The following is a 13,137-nucleotide window of genomic DNA, read 5'->3' as shown; positions in this document are numbered from 1 at the left end:
CAAACAAAACCCCATCATCTTTATCATAAATTATACACAGCAGCAGATTATGCTGATGATTTATGACAATCGTAAGATCAAGCAAAAAATGCTACCATGGGGAAACTGATCTAAGAACATGAACAAAACATTTTCTTTTTCCTGTTTTTACAGGATAAATGTACAATAAGTTTGGTAGTTTTTTCTGTGGTTATGAGTAAACTACAGCAAAATGCTGCTCTGATCAAGTTTGTTGCTGATCCACCAAAAATCTGTTTCTTTTACTAAAAGTTTGGGCATTGGGCACGTATAGGATACAGCATTGGACGGATGACATGCATTCTAGCAAAATTCACCTTGTGACTAAAGGAATTTAACTAGTTGACAGCGTTTGTCAACAGGACATTTTTGAGATTAGGATCTTAGGGACCATGTTTAAGCCTGAAAAAGAGATGGTGGCAGTCAGTGCATATTTGCTAAGATTTTTCTGCAAGCAGCCCTCATGCAAATGTATGGGACTGCTTCCCTGTGTGTAGAAGAATTTTACCTTTATAGTTTTGCTACCACAGGGAATTAAAATTGCTTTTGTTTTGATAAAAATTATCAATAAAATTAGACTGTCAAAAGAAAACAGTAACAATTTCAGAATAAGCATTTCATAGCAAATTGAAAACAAATTAACAGTTTTTTAACCTGTACAACCTTTAGGTAGGATGCTAACTTGAATCTGTGTTACCCGTTGTCTGGAATCTGCTTTGACATGAAATCCTTCAACCGAGTTCCCATTACTTTAATTACAGTATTCCACCTAGAGAAAGTTTTCATCAGTAGAGTGGAAATGAATTTTTATTCAGTTTTGCTAGAGTGAAGCACAATTCTGCTAGAGTTAAATATAAAAATGTTATTTGAAAATAATTTGCATTTTGAACAGACGAATAATCAAAAGACAGTTTTCTTTTCATCACAGTTAAAGTATTTAATGACAAAATCAGGGTTTCCAGTAATGACTCAATAGAGCAGGTCCCACTTTTTTTTTCCCCAGCATGGCATGAAATAATTTCTACATCTTTGAGAACTTCCAAGGAATTGATTACAAGAGATACCAGCAAGTATTACAATTCTGACGTATCATAGCAAAACCTATCTACCTTTTAGATCACTTTTTAGAGAGCACATTTTTGTTAATATTTCACATAATGCACAACTTTTGCTAGACACAAAAGTAGCCTTTTAAGACAGAGTTTGCAGTACAGTAAAGTCTAACAATACATTGTTATTCTTTGCAGAACTTTAAAAAGATAAAGAAACTATTGATGTTGTTACAATTTACAAATACATTCTTTCATAGGAAACATTAACCTGAATTATAGTGTATGTTATGTACATAACTATCTAATACCACTAGGTTGTATACGCTACAAGCGAAGTTCCAGAAGGAAATTGCAATGCTGTAAGATTTACCTTTGGATAGACATTTATACACCTCTGGGTTGTTTTTTTTTCCTAAAAACTACCAAATCTTGTAGTTTAATGCACAGCAAGAACAAAGTAAACACACAGACAAATCGCTTTTCCTTCATTTAATAACACTAGGCTACTTAGGATTCCCATAGTAAATGGCTTTTGATGGTTGGATAAAAGTCCTGAGTTATGATACATAAGACAAAACAATTAACTGTGGAGGATATATAAAAAAATATGCCGAAAACCTGTCAGTGGGACTAAAGTAATGTTTTATAACAGTTCAGCTCACAAAAGGTCTGGAACTTAGCAGTGCAACTGTGACCTTGTCCTGCCCAGCTGATATTCCTGTAAACACTTGAAAACCTATGCCTTTTTATGTGAATTTAGACAACTAATTCTTTTCAGGTTTATCTGATCTGGGTCTTACACATTTATTCTACATTACTGACAAGCTTAGAAGACCAACTAGATGGCAGCAGTTCAAAACCTATGCCTTCTTTCTCTCAAGAGAAAGGCTTGTGAGGTTAGCAGCAGAATATATAGTTAAAAAACTAAGGGTGGAAAAGATGACAAAAAAGAGCTAAGTGCTCAAAAATGTACTCCCTGACCGATTTCTAATGCAGCCGATTTTAAAAAGATAGCGTAGCGTTTTTTCTCTAGCAGAAGTTTAATTTCTAACGAGGGGCTGTTTTTGTGGTTAATTTTCAGAAATACCCATAGTTATAATGATAGCACTCAAAGCTACTGACATTTCCAGGGCAAGCATTAATTGTCTGTAGTGCAAGAGTGCTGAGAACTCATGTTGTTAATGAGCCTGTTCTGATTTATAACACATGTGGTCAAATTCCTTTTCAATTGATGGTGCTGGGTGTAGTCACTGTTACAAGTTGATGCTAAATAAATCTAAATGATAGTAGGGTACTACACAGATGACATATTTACCCCTTCTTGCAATTCCCAGTGTGAAATTAAATAAAAAGCTTCATACAAAACAGTTCAAATGACAGGAAAAAAAGATTTAAAGTTTGAATGCAATCAGTTAACTAGTCGGTGTCTTTAGTTCTGTGAGAATGTTTTCCTAAAGCCAAGCATCTTTGTACAAAATGGGTATTTTCAAGAGATTTTCAGTTACTCCAGCTTGCAGTAACAAAAATATTCTCAATTACTACAGAAGATTTTATCTCTCTTACAAGCAGTGCTCTGAGAATTTTAAAGTGTCTTTAATAATGCAAAAATCTTATTCTACATTGAAAATGAAAACTACAGTACATTCATATAATGCCAGCTTCCTGACCGTCTGTTAAGATGAGGACAAACATGAAGAGCAGGCATCATCAGAGGATGAAGGTTGAAACTTCTGCTAGGATTTCTGTTTCTAGCTTACCATTAAAAAAAAAAAACAAAACAGTGCAGCATCTTTTTTCTTTTTTTCTTCATTCTAGAAGCATATCAGAACATCTTAAAAAAATGTTAAGAGAACAGTTGTGAAGGAAAAGGGTAACCTACTTTAGCAAAAGAATACAATGCATATATTGCATATAGTGAATACAGAATGAAGTAGGGAGTCACCCTTCCAGTGATAATATATATTGAAAACTGAGACCCAAACTAGAACTTAAAATTCTAATGTACCAAGACATGCTTTTTGAAAGCCACTATACTAAAAATCAGACAACTAGCTAACACAAAAGTCATTCCAATCAGGCAAATATTTGAAGTGTTCCCAAAAATTCTTACTGTAGAATTTATGAAAACCAAATGCCTTGGAAAACAGTGCATTCTCATTTTCCCAGGCCTCTGCATTCTCATTCATATAGGCCTTTCACCACGCAATCACAGGTTAAAAAGAAAATGAAATGTTATTTCATACCAGATTGCCAAATTCTAGATTGTATTTGAGGCATAGCTATGGGTTTGTAGATGTAAACATTACTTTTTTTCCTCAATTTTGAAACCTCAAGCATACATTCTGTAGGTTTCATTATACTATTCAAATAATCAGTCCAGAGGGGAAAACAGAATATGCAAAATGCAAATATGAATGCAATTCAGATATGTGCTTCTGAATGCTGGTGATGGCATATGAAAACTTCCTACACTGGGTAGAAGAAACAAGTTTTTCTGTTTCCCAGGACAAATCAGCCTATTCTCCCCTATAGATACAACCCCAGGTGTTTAATTCCAACATTCACATTCCGCTGATGCTACATAAAATGAAGAAAAGTGTACCCTTTCTTTGGATGTTATTTCCACACATACGTCCACAACCAGTTAAATATTTTTCTGTACAACTGGGGAAGAATACTACTATTTTAATCCTGATCAGCTTGTCATTTGGTCCAGTTCCCCTGCTTGCTTTCACTCCTGTAACAACTGAAGTACAGGTAGAAAGTACTGCAGGACTGTGTAGCAGTATTACAAAAGAGGAACAAAAGTAAGTCAAAAAGGTAGAAATGCAACACTTTTTCCTGCACAGAAACTGAAATAATGCATCTCCACTGAACTTGAAGGAAAAAGCACACAGAAGTCTGGATCTCCTGTAAAAGTTGCTGAATGTAGCCTTTTCAGTTTCTCTTGGGAAGATTTCAACTTTGAGCAGTATCTCAGCATTTGTGCTTCATGGCAAGCTGAAAAAGAAAGAAAAAAAAATGAATTAAAAAGTCATCACATGTAATGATAGCTATATGAAGCTTTATGTGGTTAGTCTGGATCAGAAGAGTTAGTAGACCATTCTCTAAAAGATGCCTGAAATCCGTAACTTCTCTGCACAGAGATATGTAGTTGCTCCTTTGCTGTGACGGATAGGCAAAGTCTCCCTTTGCTGTGCTGAGGCAGCAGGATTTATCTGCTTTCACAGCTCTCTTTCCCACTGTTCCATTATTTTGCTATCTGTGAGGAGGACTAGAGCAAGATGCTAGAAACAAAGACATGCTTAAACCCAGTAATTTCAGCCTAGTGATTTGGATTGTTAAATACAATCAGAAATTATAGACAAGTAATTTAAAACACCTGTTCAGCAGCTCTGCCACTACATAATGATGAAAAATTAAGGACTGATTGCCTTTCTACCTCTGTGATTACCGATAATTTCAATTTCAAATAATCCCAAAGTGGACTTGAAAGTGGGAATGAGAGGGAGAAGAAAGAGCTAAAGTGAGTTAAATCCTGCATAAAAAGAGCAGACAAACTGACTTTGGCAAACCAAGAGGACAACCTGGGTTTAGGGTGTGTCTAATAAACTGGTATCTGTAGATAATCGCACACTAAAAAAGCAGAGATAAGCGAACGCTCTAGGCAGTTACCTAGAAACCACAACTCGTAGGGGAACTTAACATTTCCTCATTTTCTGCCAGTGAAATGCTAACCAATAAATGACTCAAATTTAATTGACCTAAGCCTTTGATACACAAGGACCTGGTCATACACCTTTTTAAGAAAATTATTATTTGTAGAGATATACTGCAAAGCCATCTCAGCGTGAAAGAACTCCAACCAACACTTCCTCCCCTCAAACAAGATTTGTTTTTCAGAAAAAAAACACTGGGGAAGCTTTCCAGCCACTGCTCCCCCAGCCTGCAGCGCTGTGTGGGGCTGTTGTGACCCAAGTGCAGGACCCAGTGCTTAGCCTTCCCAAGACTCACACAATTGGCCTCGGCCCATCAATGTGGCCTGCCCAGATCCCTCTGCAGAGCCTTCCTGCCCTCAAGCAGATCAACACTCCTGCCCAACTTGGTGTCATCTGCAAACTTACTGAGGGTGCACTCGATCCCCTCGTACAGATCATTGGTAAATGTATTAAACAGAGCTGGCCCCAATACTGAGCCCTGGGGAACACCACTTGTGACCGGCCACCAATGGATGTAACTCCATTCCCCACCATTCCTTGGGCTCAGCCATCCAGCCAGCTTTTCACCCACCAAAGAGTACACCTGTCCAAGCCACGAGCAGCCAATGTTTCCAGGAGAATGCTGTGGGAGATGATGTGAAAAGTTTTACTAACGTCCATGTAGACAATAATCACAGCCTTTCTCTCATCCCCTAGGGAGGTCACCTTGTCATAGAAGGAGACCAGGTTAGGAGCAAGACCTGCCTTTCAAAAACCCATGCTGTCTGGGCCTGATACCTGGGTTGTCCTGCATGTGCCCCGTGATGGCACTCGGGATGATCTGCCCCGTAACCTTCCCCGGCACCGAGGTCAGGCTGACAGGCCTGAAGCTCCCCAGATCCTCCCCGCCCTCCTTGTCATCTGCTGTCACATTTGCTGACCTCCAGTCAGTCAGGACCTCCCTGATGAGCCAGGACTGCTGATACATGATTGAGAACAGCTCAGTGAGGACTTTGCCAGCTCCCTCAGTACCCCTGGGTGCATCCCTCCTGGCTCCATGGTCCTGTGTGTGTCTTAGTGGTGCAGCACGTCACTGACCAGTTCCCATTGTGTTATGGGGTCTTCATTCTGCTCCCTGCCGCTGTCTTTCAGCTCAAGGGGCTGGGTACCCCCGGAATAACTGGTCTTACTTTTTACTGTCTTACTATTAAAGACTGAGGCAAAGAAGCATTAAGTACCTGAGCCTTTTCCTCAGCCTTCATCAGTATGTTTCCCCCGGCATCCAACAAAGGATGGAGATTCTCCTTAGCCCTCCTTTGTTACAAGGTATTTATAGAAACATCTTTCATTGTCTTGTCTCTTATGGCAGTAGCCAGATGAAGTTCTAGTTGGGTGTTGGCCCTTCCAACTCTCTCCTTGCATAACCTCATGCCATCCTTGTAGTCCTCCTGAGTTGCCTTCCCATTCTTCCAAAAGTCATAAACTCTCCTTTTTTCCCCGGAGTCCCAGCTGAAGCTCTGTTCAGCCAGCCCAGCCTTCTTCCCCACCAACTCGTCTTCTGGCACACGGGGACAGTCTGCTCCTGCACCTTTAGAATTTCCTTCCTGAGGAATGCCCAGCCTTCCTGGAGCCCCTGGCCCTTCAGGACTGCCTACCGAGGGATGTTACCAACCAGGCTGCTAAACAGGACATAGTCTGCCCTCCAGAAATCCAAGGTAGCAGTTCTGCCAACCCCCCTCTTTAAAAGCTCTTCACTGTTACTGTTTTGCTAGAAAGTAACAATTTTGCCATTTAAGCAACACTCAGGTAGACCTTGCTTTACTGGTTTCATGGGATTAATATGCTTGCTTTTGTGTACAAACATCTAAGGTCTGAGTAGCAGGTGCCCCTCAAAGACCTACCCAGAGGAACATTTAACAATGAACAACATTGTACTTCCTAAATGCTCCACAAAACCCCAACAAGATGCTCTTTCAAAGCAAAGCATGCCACCACAAAATAACAGTCTCTGTAACCTAATACATTCCTGGGCGGCTGCCCTATGCATTTTTGGGAGATAACTGTTGAGAAACAGGAGGACTACTGCACCTTTAAGACACAATTCAAGATGTGGGACACCAATCCAAATAAAATTGCAAGAAAACAAGTGTTGTAGTCCGCATTTTACTGTTATCTTTATGATCATTAAGATGACAAGTACTAATCTGCAGTCCTCTAAGAACTAAACTACAGTTTGTTTTCTTCCAATACAAAGATGTGATTTTCTTGTTAAAAAGACATACCCCAAGTATTTATTACAAATCCTTAACTATCATCCACTGAAAGGCAGTTGGTAATAGGGATAGCTTCAATAGCACATGGCCTCACACTCACCTGAGGAAGACTGGTAATCTGTAGAACTGGAGTGGCAGAAAGATTTCATAAATCTCAGCCCAGCACATAGCCCAAATGGAAATCATCCTTTCCTATTCTGCACCACTTAAGACACTTCCTGCAGAAACTGTTCTTACTGCCACAGAGACACGTAAACTGAAATGACTATGTACAAAATCCCAATTGAGAATTTTCCCACACCTTTTATTTGATAAAAACAAAAATAAATCCTTCTATTGTGGATGTTTTTATCTTACCCACCATTCCTGCTATGTTACCCTAGAGTTTTTCTTTTGGATTATTATATCAGGACTTTGTAAAGCTTTTGTTCTAAATATGGTACAGCACAGTCTATCAAAGATGGCATTTTTCTTATAATACTGCATCTTCTAATCCTGAGAATTTTAAAATAAGACTTTCCAAATAGAATCTGTTGAAAAGATTTGTTTCTGTTCACAGCATGACTTCATCTGTGGAACTTCTGTTCTGCACATGTGGACGACGAAAGGGCAAGACACACTAACGAAACCTATTCAAATCTTAATCGAGATTCATAGCAGCCCAATTATCAGAGGCATTTTTCATTTTTTAACTCCCTACCAAGCAGCACTCTGTGGTTTACTCTAAAGCAGCAAACCTTTTGCCCCCTACCCTAGCAGCAGTGGTAGCTGCTGTTTATGGTTGGTTATCTAAGTTGGCACAGTTATCACTAGGGGTGGTGTGGGTGGTGTATTAGGTCAAAGAATCCAAGAGCAGGCTTGTACCATACTCAGGCCACTAAGCTGAACCATACTAATCTAAATGAACAACAAAGTAAAGGATTATCCCAGTAAATATTAAAGTTGTTCTGTGACATTTTAAAGACTAAAGACAGAGGTTTGTATAAAACCACAAAGTATCAATCTAGGATTTCTAGTGTTAATACATTAGCCAGGAATTTTTTTGGCATAAGCATGATAAAGACTAATAAGTGCGCTAAGCAGCAAAACTAACAAACTCGCATGCAGAACATGAGCAACCATTTTAGAAAACGTCTACCTTTTTTTTTTTTTTTTTAAAGAATATTTCTGCTGTGGATGTGTTAGCCTTCAAACTGAATGCTGTGGATGCCTAGAACGTCTGTCACAGCAGTGACAATCAGCACCATTACACACATGCAGAAGTAACAGGCATAGTATGATCAATACCTTCCAGGAAATGTCCACACATTCCTGAAATGGAACAGTTCCTCAAGGTCCCCATAAATGACATTTCCAGACAAAAAGACATGTCTTCAGAAACAGTCACAGACCTATGACAGCTTATCAAAGGGGACTAACAACAATTTCACTATACTGCTGCACAAAGTATAAGGAACAGTATCAAACAGTGGGAAGATAGATTTGAAGTATGCTTCAGGAAGGTAGCTTTAATTCAAATGGAAATGCAGCAAACCTCACATCTATGCGCAGATGTTATAAATCGGAAATCTGTCAGGTGAGGAACAGTATCAAGGAAAACAGCAAGCTGTTTGTAAATGGTGACTGACTGCAATTCTTTCTAGAGCTTCCTCCTCTCAAAACAAAGGAATGTGTGACTTTAACCTACTGAGAGCCTGAACCCACCAAAGCCTTACCTTGTGTGCAGTTTCTGCAAACTGCTGAGCGCTGTTTTTCAACTCCTCCGTTTTTTCTTCTGCTCGACCTAGCCTTTCACCACGCTCATTCAAAGCCTGACTTGCCTTCTGTACTGCACTTGTCACACTGTCTGCTGCTGAATGGAGTATACTGTTACCTGCAATATCAAAAGAAACTATTAGAATGCCCACATACATATATATTTACACCTGGTATAAAATACAATTATTTTATTTTATAATCTTCTAGAGCCGATGTGTTATGTGCTGGTTTACCATGTAGTTCCATTTTGGTTAACGGGCCAAGTTACCTTTTTCTCACACAAACTGTATTATTAGCAAATTATAAACAAGTACCATATGGCAATGTACTACTTGGGGAACATAAGGAAGCAGTGGACATAACTTAGCTATGCAGTACTGTTTAAGCTTCACGCTCATACAGCATTTCAGAAAGCTGTTCTACTAAATCAGTTAAATTGTTCACAAGCGCACACAGCTTCTTCACAGCACTCAAATTAATATAGATTAACTGGCTTCAGAAGTTACGCTGTTTCCCTAGAGAATAAATGATTGACACTGCAGGACACATCTGCATGAATTCACCATTTTTTTCCATATTATAATTATTGCAACAATATTTCTTTTACAAATGCACCCCAAACACTATTGCTACAGTTATTTTATGCTGCTCTGGTCTATCTCCCTTCTCCATGCGGTGCACCAGCTGTATTTCATGTGACAGCATACTCTATTTAAACCTCAGTATTTAAAGTCCCAGCATGGCTCAGTATCTTCTAAATCTTTCACTTTACCATCCAAGTCAACTTATCAGTTTCTCCGTTTCTTCTCTGGCACACAATGTAGTAGTTTCTTCAAGTGTTCAACAGAACTGCATTCCTCCTCTACATTTATCCCTTTTAAATGCTCACTCTTTTCAGTACTCCTTTCTCTAGTGCTTCTGAACAGAAGCGATTATGCTCCTTCTGGAATGAACTGCTGATGAGTTGTGTAATATGAACCACAGTACAAACTGAAATCTCTTCAGATAAATTAACACATTGTCAGTATGAACTGGTACACACTAAAACACGTGTGGGACAAAAAGAAATTTTGGTATCTCCTTTAACCTTTTCAGCAAAAGGACTAGTACAAATTCAGCTTTTCACAATGCAGTAGTCCCTTGGTATCTTCCACAAGGTTTAAAACTTCATCTACCTTACAGGGAATTTGTTGTCCAGATATATACAAAGGCACTGTAAGAGCAAGAAAACCAACAGAGATAGAGCACTAACCTCCAGGCATGCTGTTGCTGCCTGTTTTCTGAACTGCCCCAATACTGTAATCACACAGAGCCTTTTTTCACAGCATTAAAGCCAATATGTAACATTTTAAAATTAATTACGCTGTTTAAGGTACAAAACTAGTTCAACGCAGGAGGCCGAGCCAAGTATTACAGTGTATCTCCTGTTGTAACAAAGTCTGCCGTTCTTACAGACAAAGAAAGACAAGTGAAAATAAACACAAACCTACTGTTTTTGTCCTTAATCTGAAAAGCACATCTACTTCAAAAATATTGCCAGGTTAAAAAATAAAAGGCAAACATTAATTTGAAGGGTTATTTTGCTAGTAGTTTCATATGGAAAAAGAGGAACAAAAGACCCACTCAGACTTATTTTAGAGATAGTACTTTCCTTAGAAACAGCAAACAAACAATGAAGAGTGGAACTGAAGGTTGCCCCAGGTGGCCTCCAGAACAACAGCACAAGCTGCGCATGCAGGAACTCTGGAGATAAGAAATTGCCTTAAAATTTTATTAAAACAAAACACAACTAGTATCAAACTATGGAGCTGAGGGAGGGACCCAAGAACCTACACACAATGACTCACATACCTTGAGTCAATATGAGAAGTATCAAAGAGCAACCTGGCCTCCTGTATACCAATGCTGTTAAATTTTTCACATCAGTAATTAAAAATAATGGATGTATAGGATGTGGAATAGCTACAGGTTTGGTTTTTTTTCTATTGTTGCATGGAACAAATAGGCTGCACTTAGAAAAGGAAAATAACGATTGGCATTAATATTCAAGAGATGATTATTTGCAAATACTGTGAGCTAGAATTTACAAAGACAGAAATAAAACTTGAAAAAACATTGTCTCTCTTCAGACACTGACGAGTACAATATTAAACCCAAACAACTTTATTGTACACTTCCTTACTTCAAGATTTTTCAGTCAATTGTTATTTTGTTCATAATTTGCTCATTTAAAGCCAGTTCTTAGGAATTTATTTTGGCTTCTGTTCAGGTAGCTTTTCCAACACACACATGCACTGGGCAACACTGGACTGGAAATAGTTTCCCTTTTTTGGTGGTGTGATCTAAAGGCTTTATTTAACCTCTTGCATAGATCAGTGCTAGTTTTCTAGGATAAGATTTTTAAAAGCTGTCAACACTGTATTAAGTCTGTTGCTGCTTTATAAGATCACAAAGCTTCTGCTGAATTCAACAGAGGCAGGGTACCTGGATAGCTTCATAAAACTAAGCATCTTCTGAAGTCTTAAAACGTGCTGGGGAGTAGAAGTTAACATGTTGCTGACTTTCTGTCAATGGCAACAGGAAACTGAAGAATGAAAATATTCTGCATTTTCTATATCCCTGAAAACATCAGGGTTTGTGAGAAAAGATTGATATCTTTCTCCACATTGTTTTCAGCAGAGAAGAACAAAATTGGAAGTTTGGCCCAATAGTAATTATTTTTCTCTCTAGCTGATACAATGCTGTGTTCTCTCCAAGTAAGATCTGTAAGATCTGCTGTATTTTTCTATGGGCAGTGACTTGCAGAAGCCAGTGTTCTGAGAGTGTTTTGGAGAACTACTTTTGGATAATCTTTTCCAATGGAATGTCAGTAAAACAATTAAAAAATCCACCCTAATCTATGAGCAACACAGAATCCCATGTGTCAGTAGTTTACTGAATTTCATCAGTGTATTTCTAGAGCATGTGTAGGTGGTTGCTGGTATGACTGACTATGCCTCGTCCCCATATTAGTATCACTGCAAGAATAGCAACACTTGTACTGGAGATATTAAAGAATCATTTCTGTGAACAATCACCTACAACGTGCAAAACATTTAAGCTGTTCTTCAGGAGGGAACTACTGTGAATCAAGCTCTCCAGAGAAGTTTGTTCTGTGACTGAGAAAGAAAACCTGCCTGAACTGTACCCACTTTGGTGTGAACTTATGCCAGTGAGTTGCACTGAGCCACTGAAGAAAAACCTAAAGAAACATGACTGTTAACATCTCTTTCCTAGAGTCTGGAAAGACTGTTTTCATCTTTGCCTATTTTCGCCAAAGATGAGACAACTGCTGTTAACCACTTTTTTTAATTTTTTTTCCCCTCTATGAAGAGTCTGAAGGATTTCAGGACTTCTCATCTATGAGGTTAGAGACACAAGTTTCTCAATGGAAGACTTTCAACAGCTTTTCACATATATCTTCTCAGGAAAGAGATTCTGTAACACTTACAAGATGAGAAAATCACCACCAAAATATGGGTATGGATCAGCTACTGTTCTGAGTTTGATTTAGTAAGAAAGAACTCACATTGTTCCCAAGATACTCAACTTCAAGAGCCTGCAGTCTCAAATTTTGCATGGCTAGTATTCATTGTGAGCAGAGAGAAAAAGCATTGCTGCTTTTTCTAAGGTATATGGAGATCCATTTTTAGAGCACACATATCTTTTGTAGCTCTGTAGAACATACCCCAGCAGTTAAGACTACAGACTTTTCTCTTTCAAGTAAACATGAAGGGATAATAGAAAAGTTTACATACTCTGTCATTTTATTAAACAGCTTTTTTTGAAGTCTCTATTAAGGGCAAGCACACAGCTTTTCGCTATCTAACAGTATGTGCAGACTCACTAAGTGGAGCAAATATTAGCAGATAACATGGGGGAAATGTGTATTTATACCGAGCTTAATATAAAGTACTAGGTTAATATTACTTTCTAGTACCAACAAAACACATACATTTAGGCCAACTTCAAGTCTGAAACTAAACAAATCAAGCTTAATTCAGTGGGTTTCTTTAGTCTAATTTTACTATATATAAAAGCACAGAAACATACTCCTGATTTATTTTCAGTTACTCAAACAAGTGGCTCAATAAGGTCACTTCTAATACAGCTTTTAAATTCTGTAATACTTTTTGTCTTATGGTCTGAAGCTGTCTACCCAGAGGAAAGGAAAATGCAAATTTCCAAATCAATCAATAGCTACACAGCTTGGTAATCCAATTTTCTACGCAAATTACACATTTGGTTTTGAATTTGCTGTAGTGAAATACAAACTGTTGGAATTAAGCTCCACCCACC

At 38.4% G+C, this 13,137-nt stretch overlaps 1 protein-coding gene across 4 annotated transcripts in view; it reads right to left on the bottom strand.

Moving 5' to 3' along the window:
• Positions 1 to 929: 929 nt before the first annotated feature.
• STXBP6 (syntaxin binding protein 6) overlaps positions 930 to 13,137 on the bottom strand; it is a 121,998-nt gene continuing 109,790 nt past the window's right edge. For all 4 annotated transcript variants that reach the window (XM_056347240.1, XM_056347241.1, XM_056347242.1 and 1 more), the window contains exons 5-6: positions 8,757 to 8,914; positions 930 to 4,070 (exon numbers count right to left, since the gene is read on the bottom strand). In XM_056347240.1, coding sequence (XP_056203215.1) covers positions 4,047 to 4,070; positions 8,757 to 8,914 — 182 coding nt within the window. In that variant the 3' untranslated portion in view covers positions 930 to 4,046. The remainder of the gene's footprint in view (positions 4,071 to 8,756; positions 8,915 to 13,137) is intronic.

This window comes from Falco biarmicus, chromosome 7, assembly GCF_023638135.1.
Source record: "Falco biarmicus isolate bFalBia1 chromosome 7, bFalBia1.pri, whole genome shotgun sequence".
Taxonomy (NCBI): Eukaryota; Metazoa; Chordata; class Aves; order Falconiformes; family Falconidae; genus Falco; species Falco biarmicus.
This window is presented reverse-complemented; position numbering and strand designations above follow the sequence as displayed.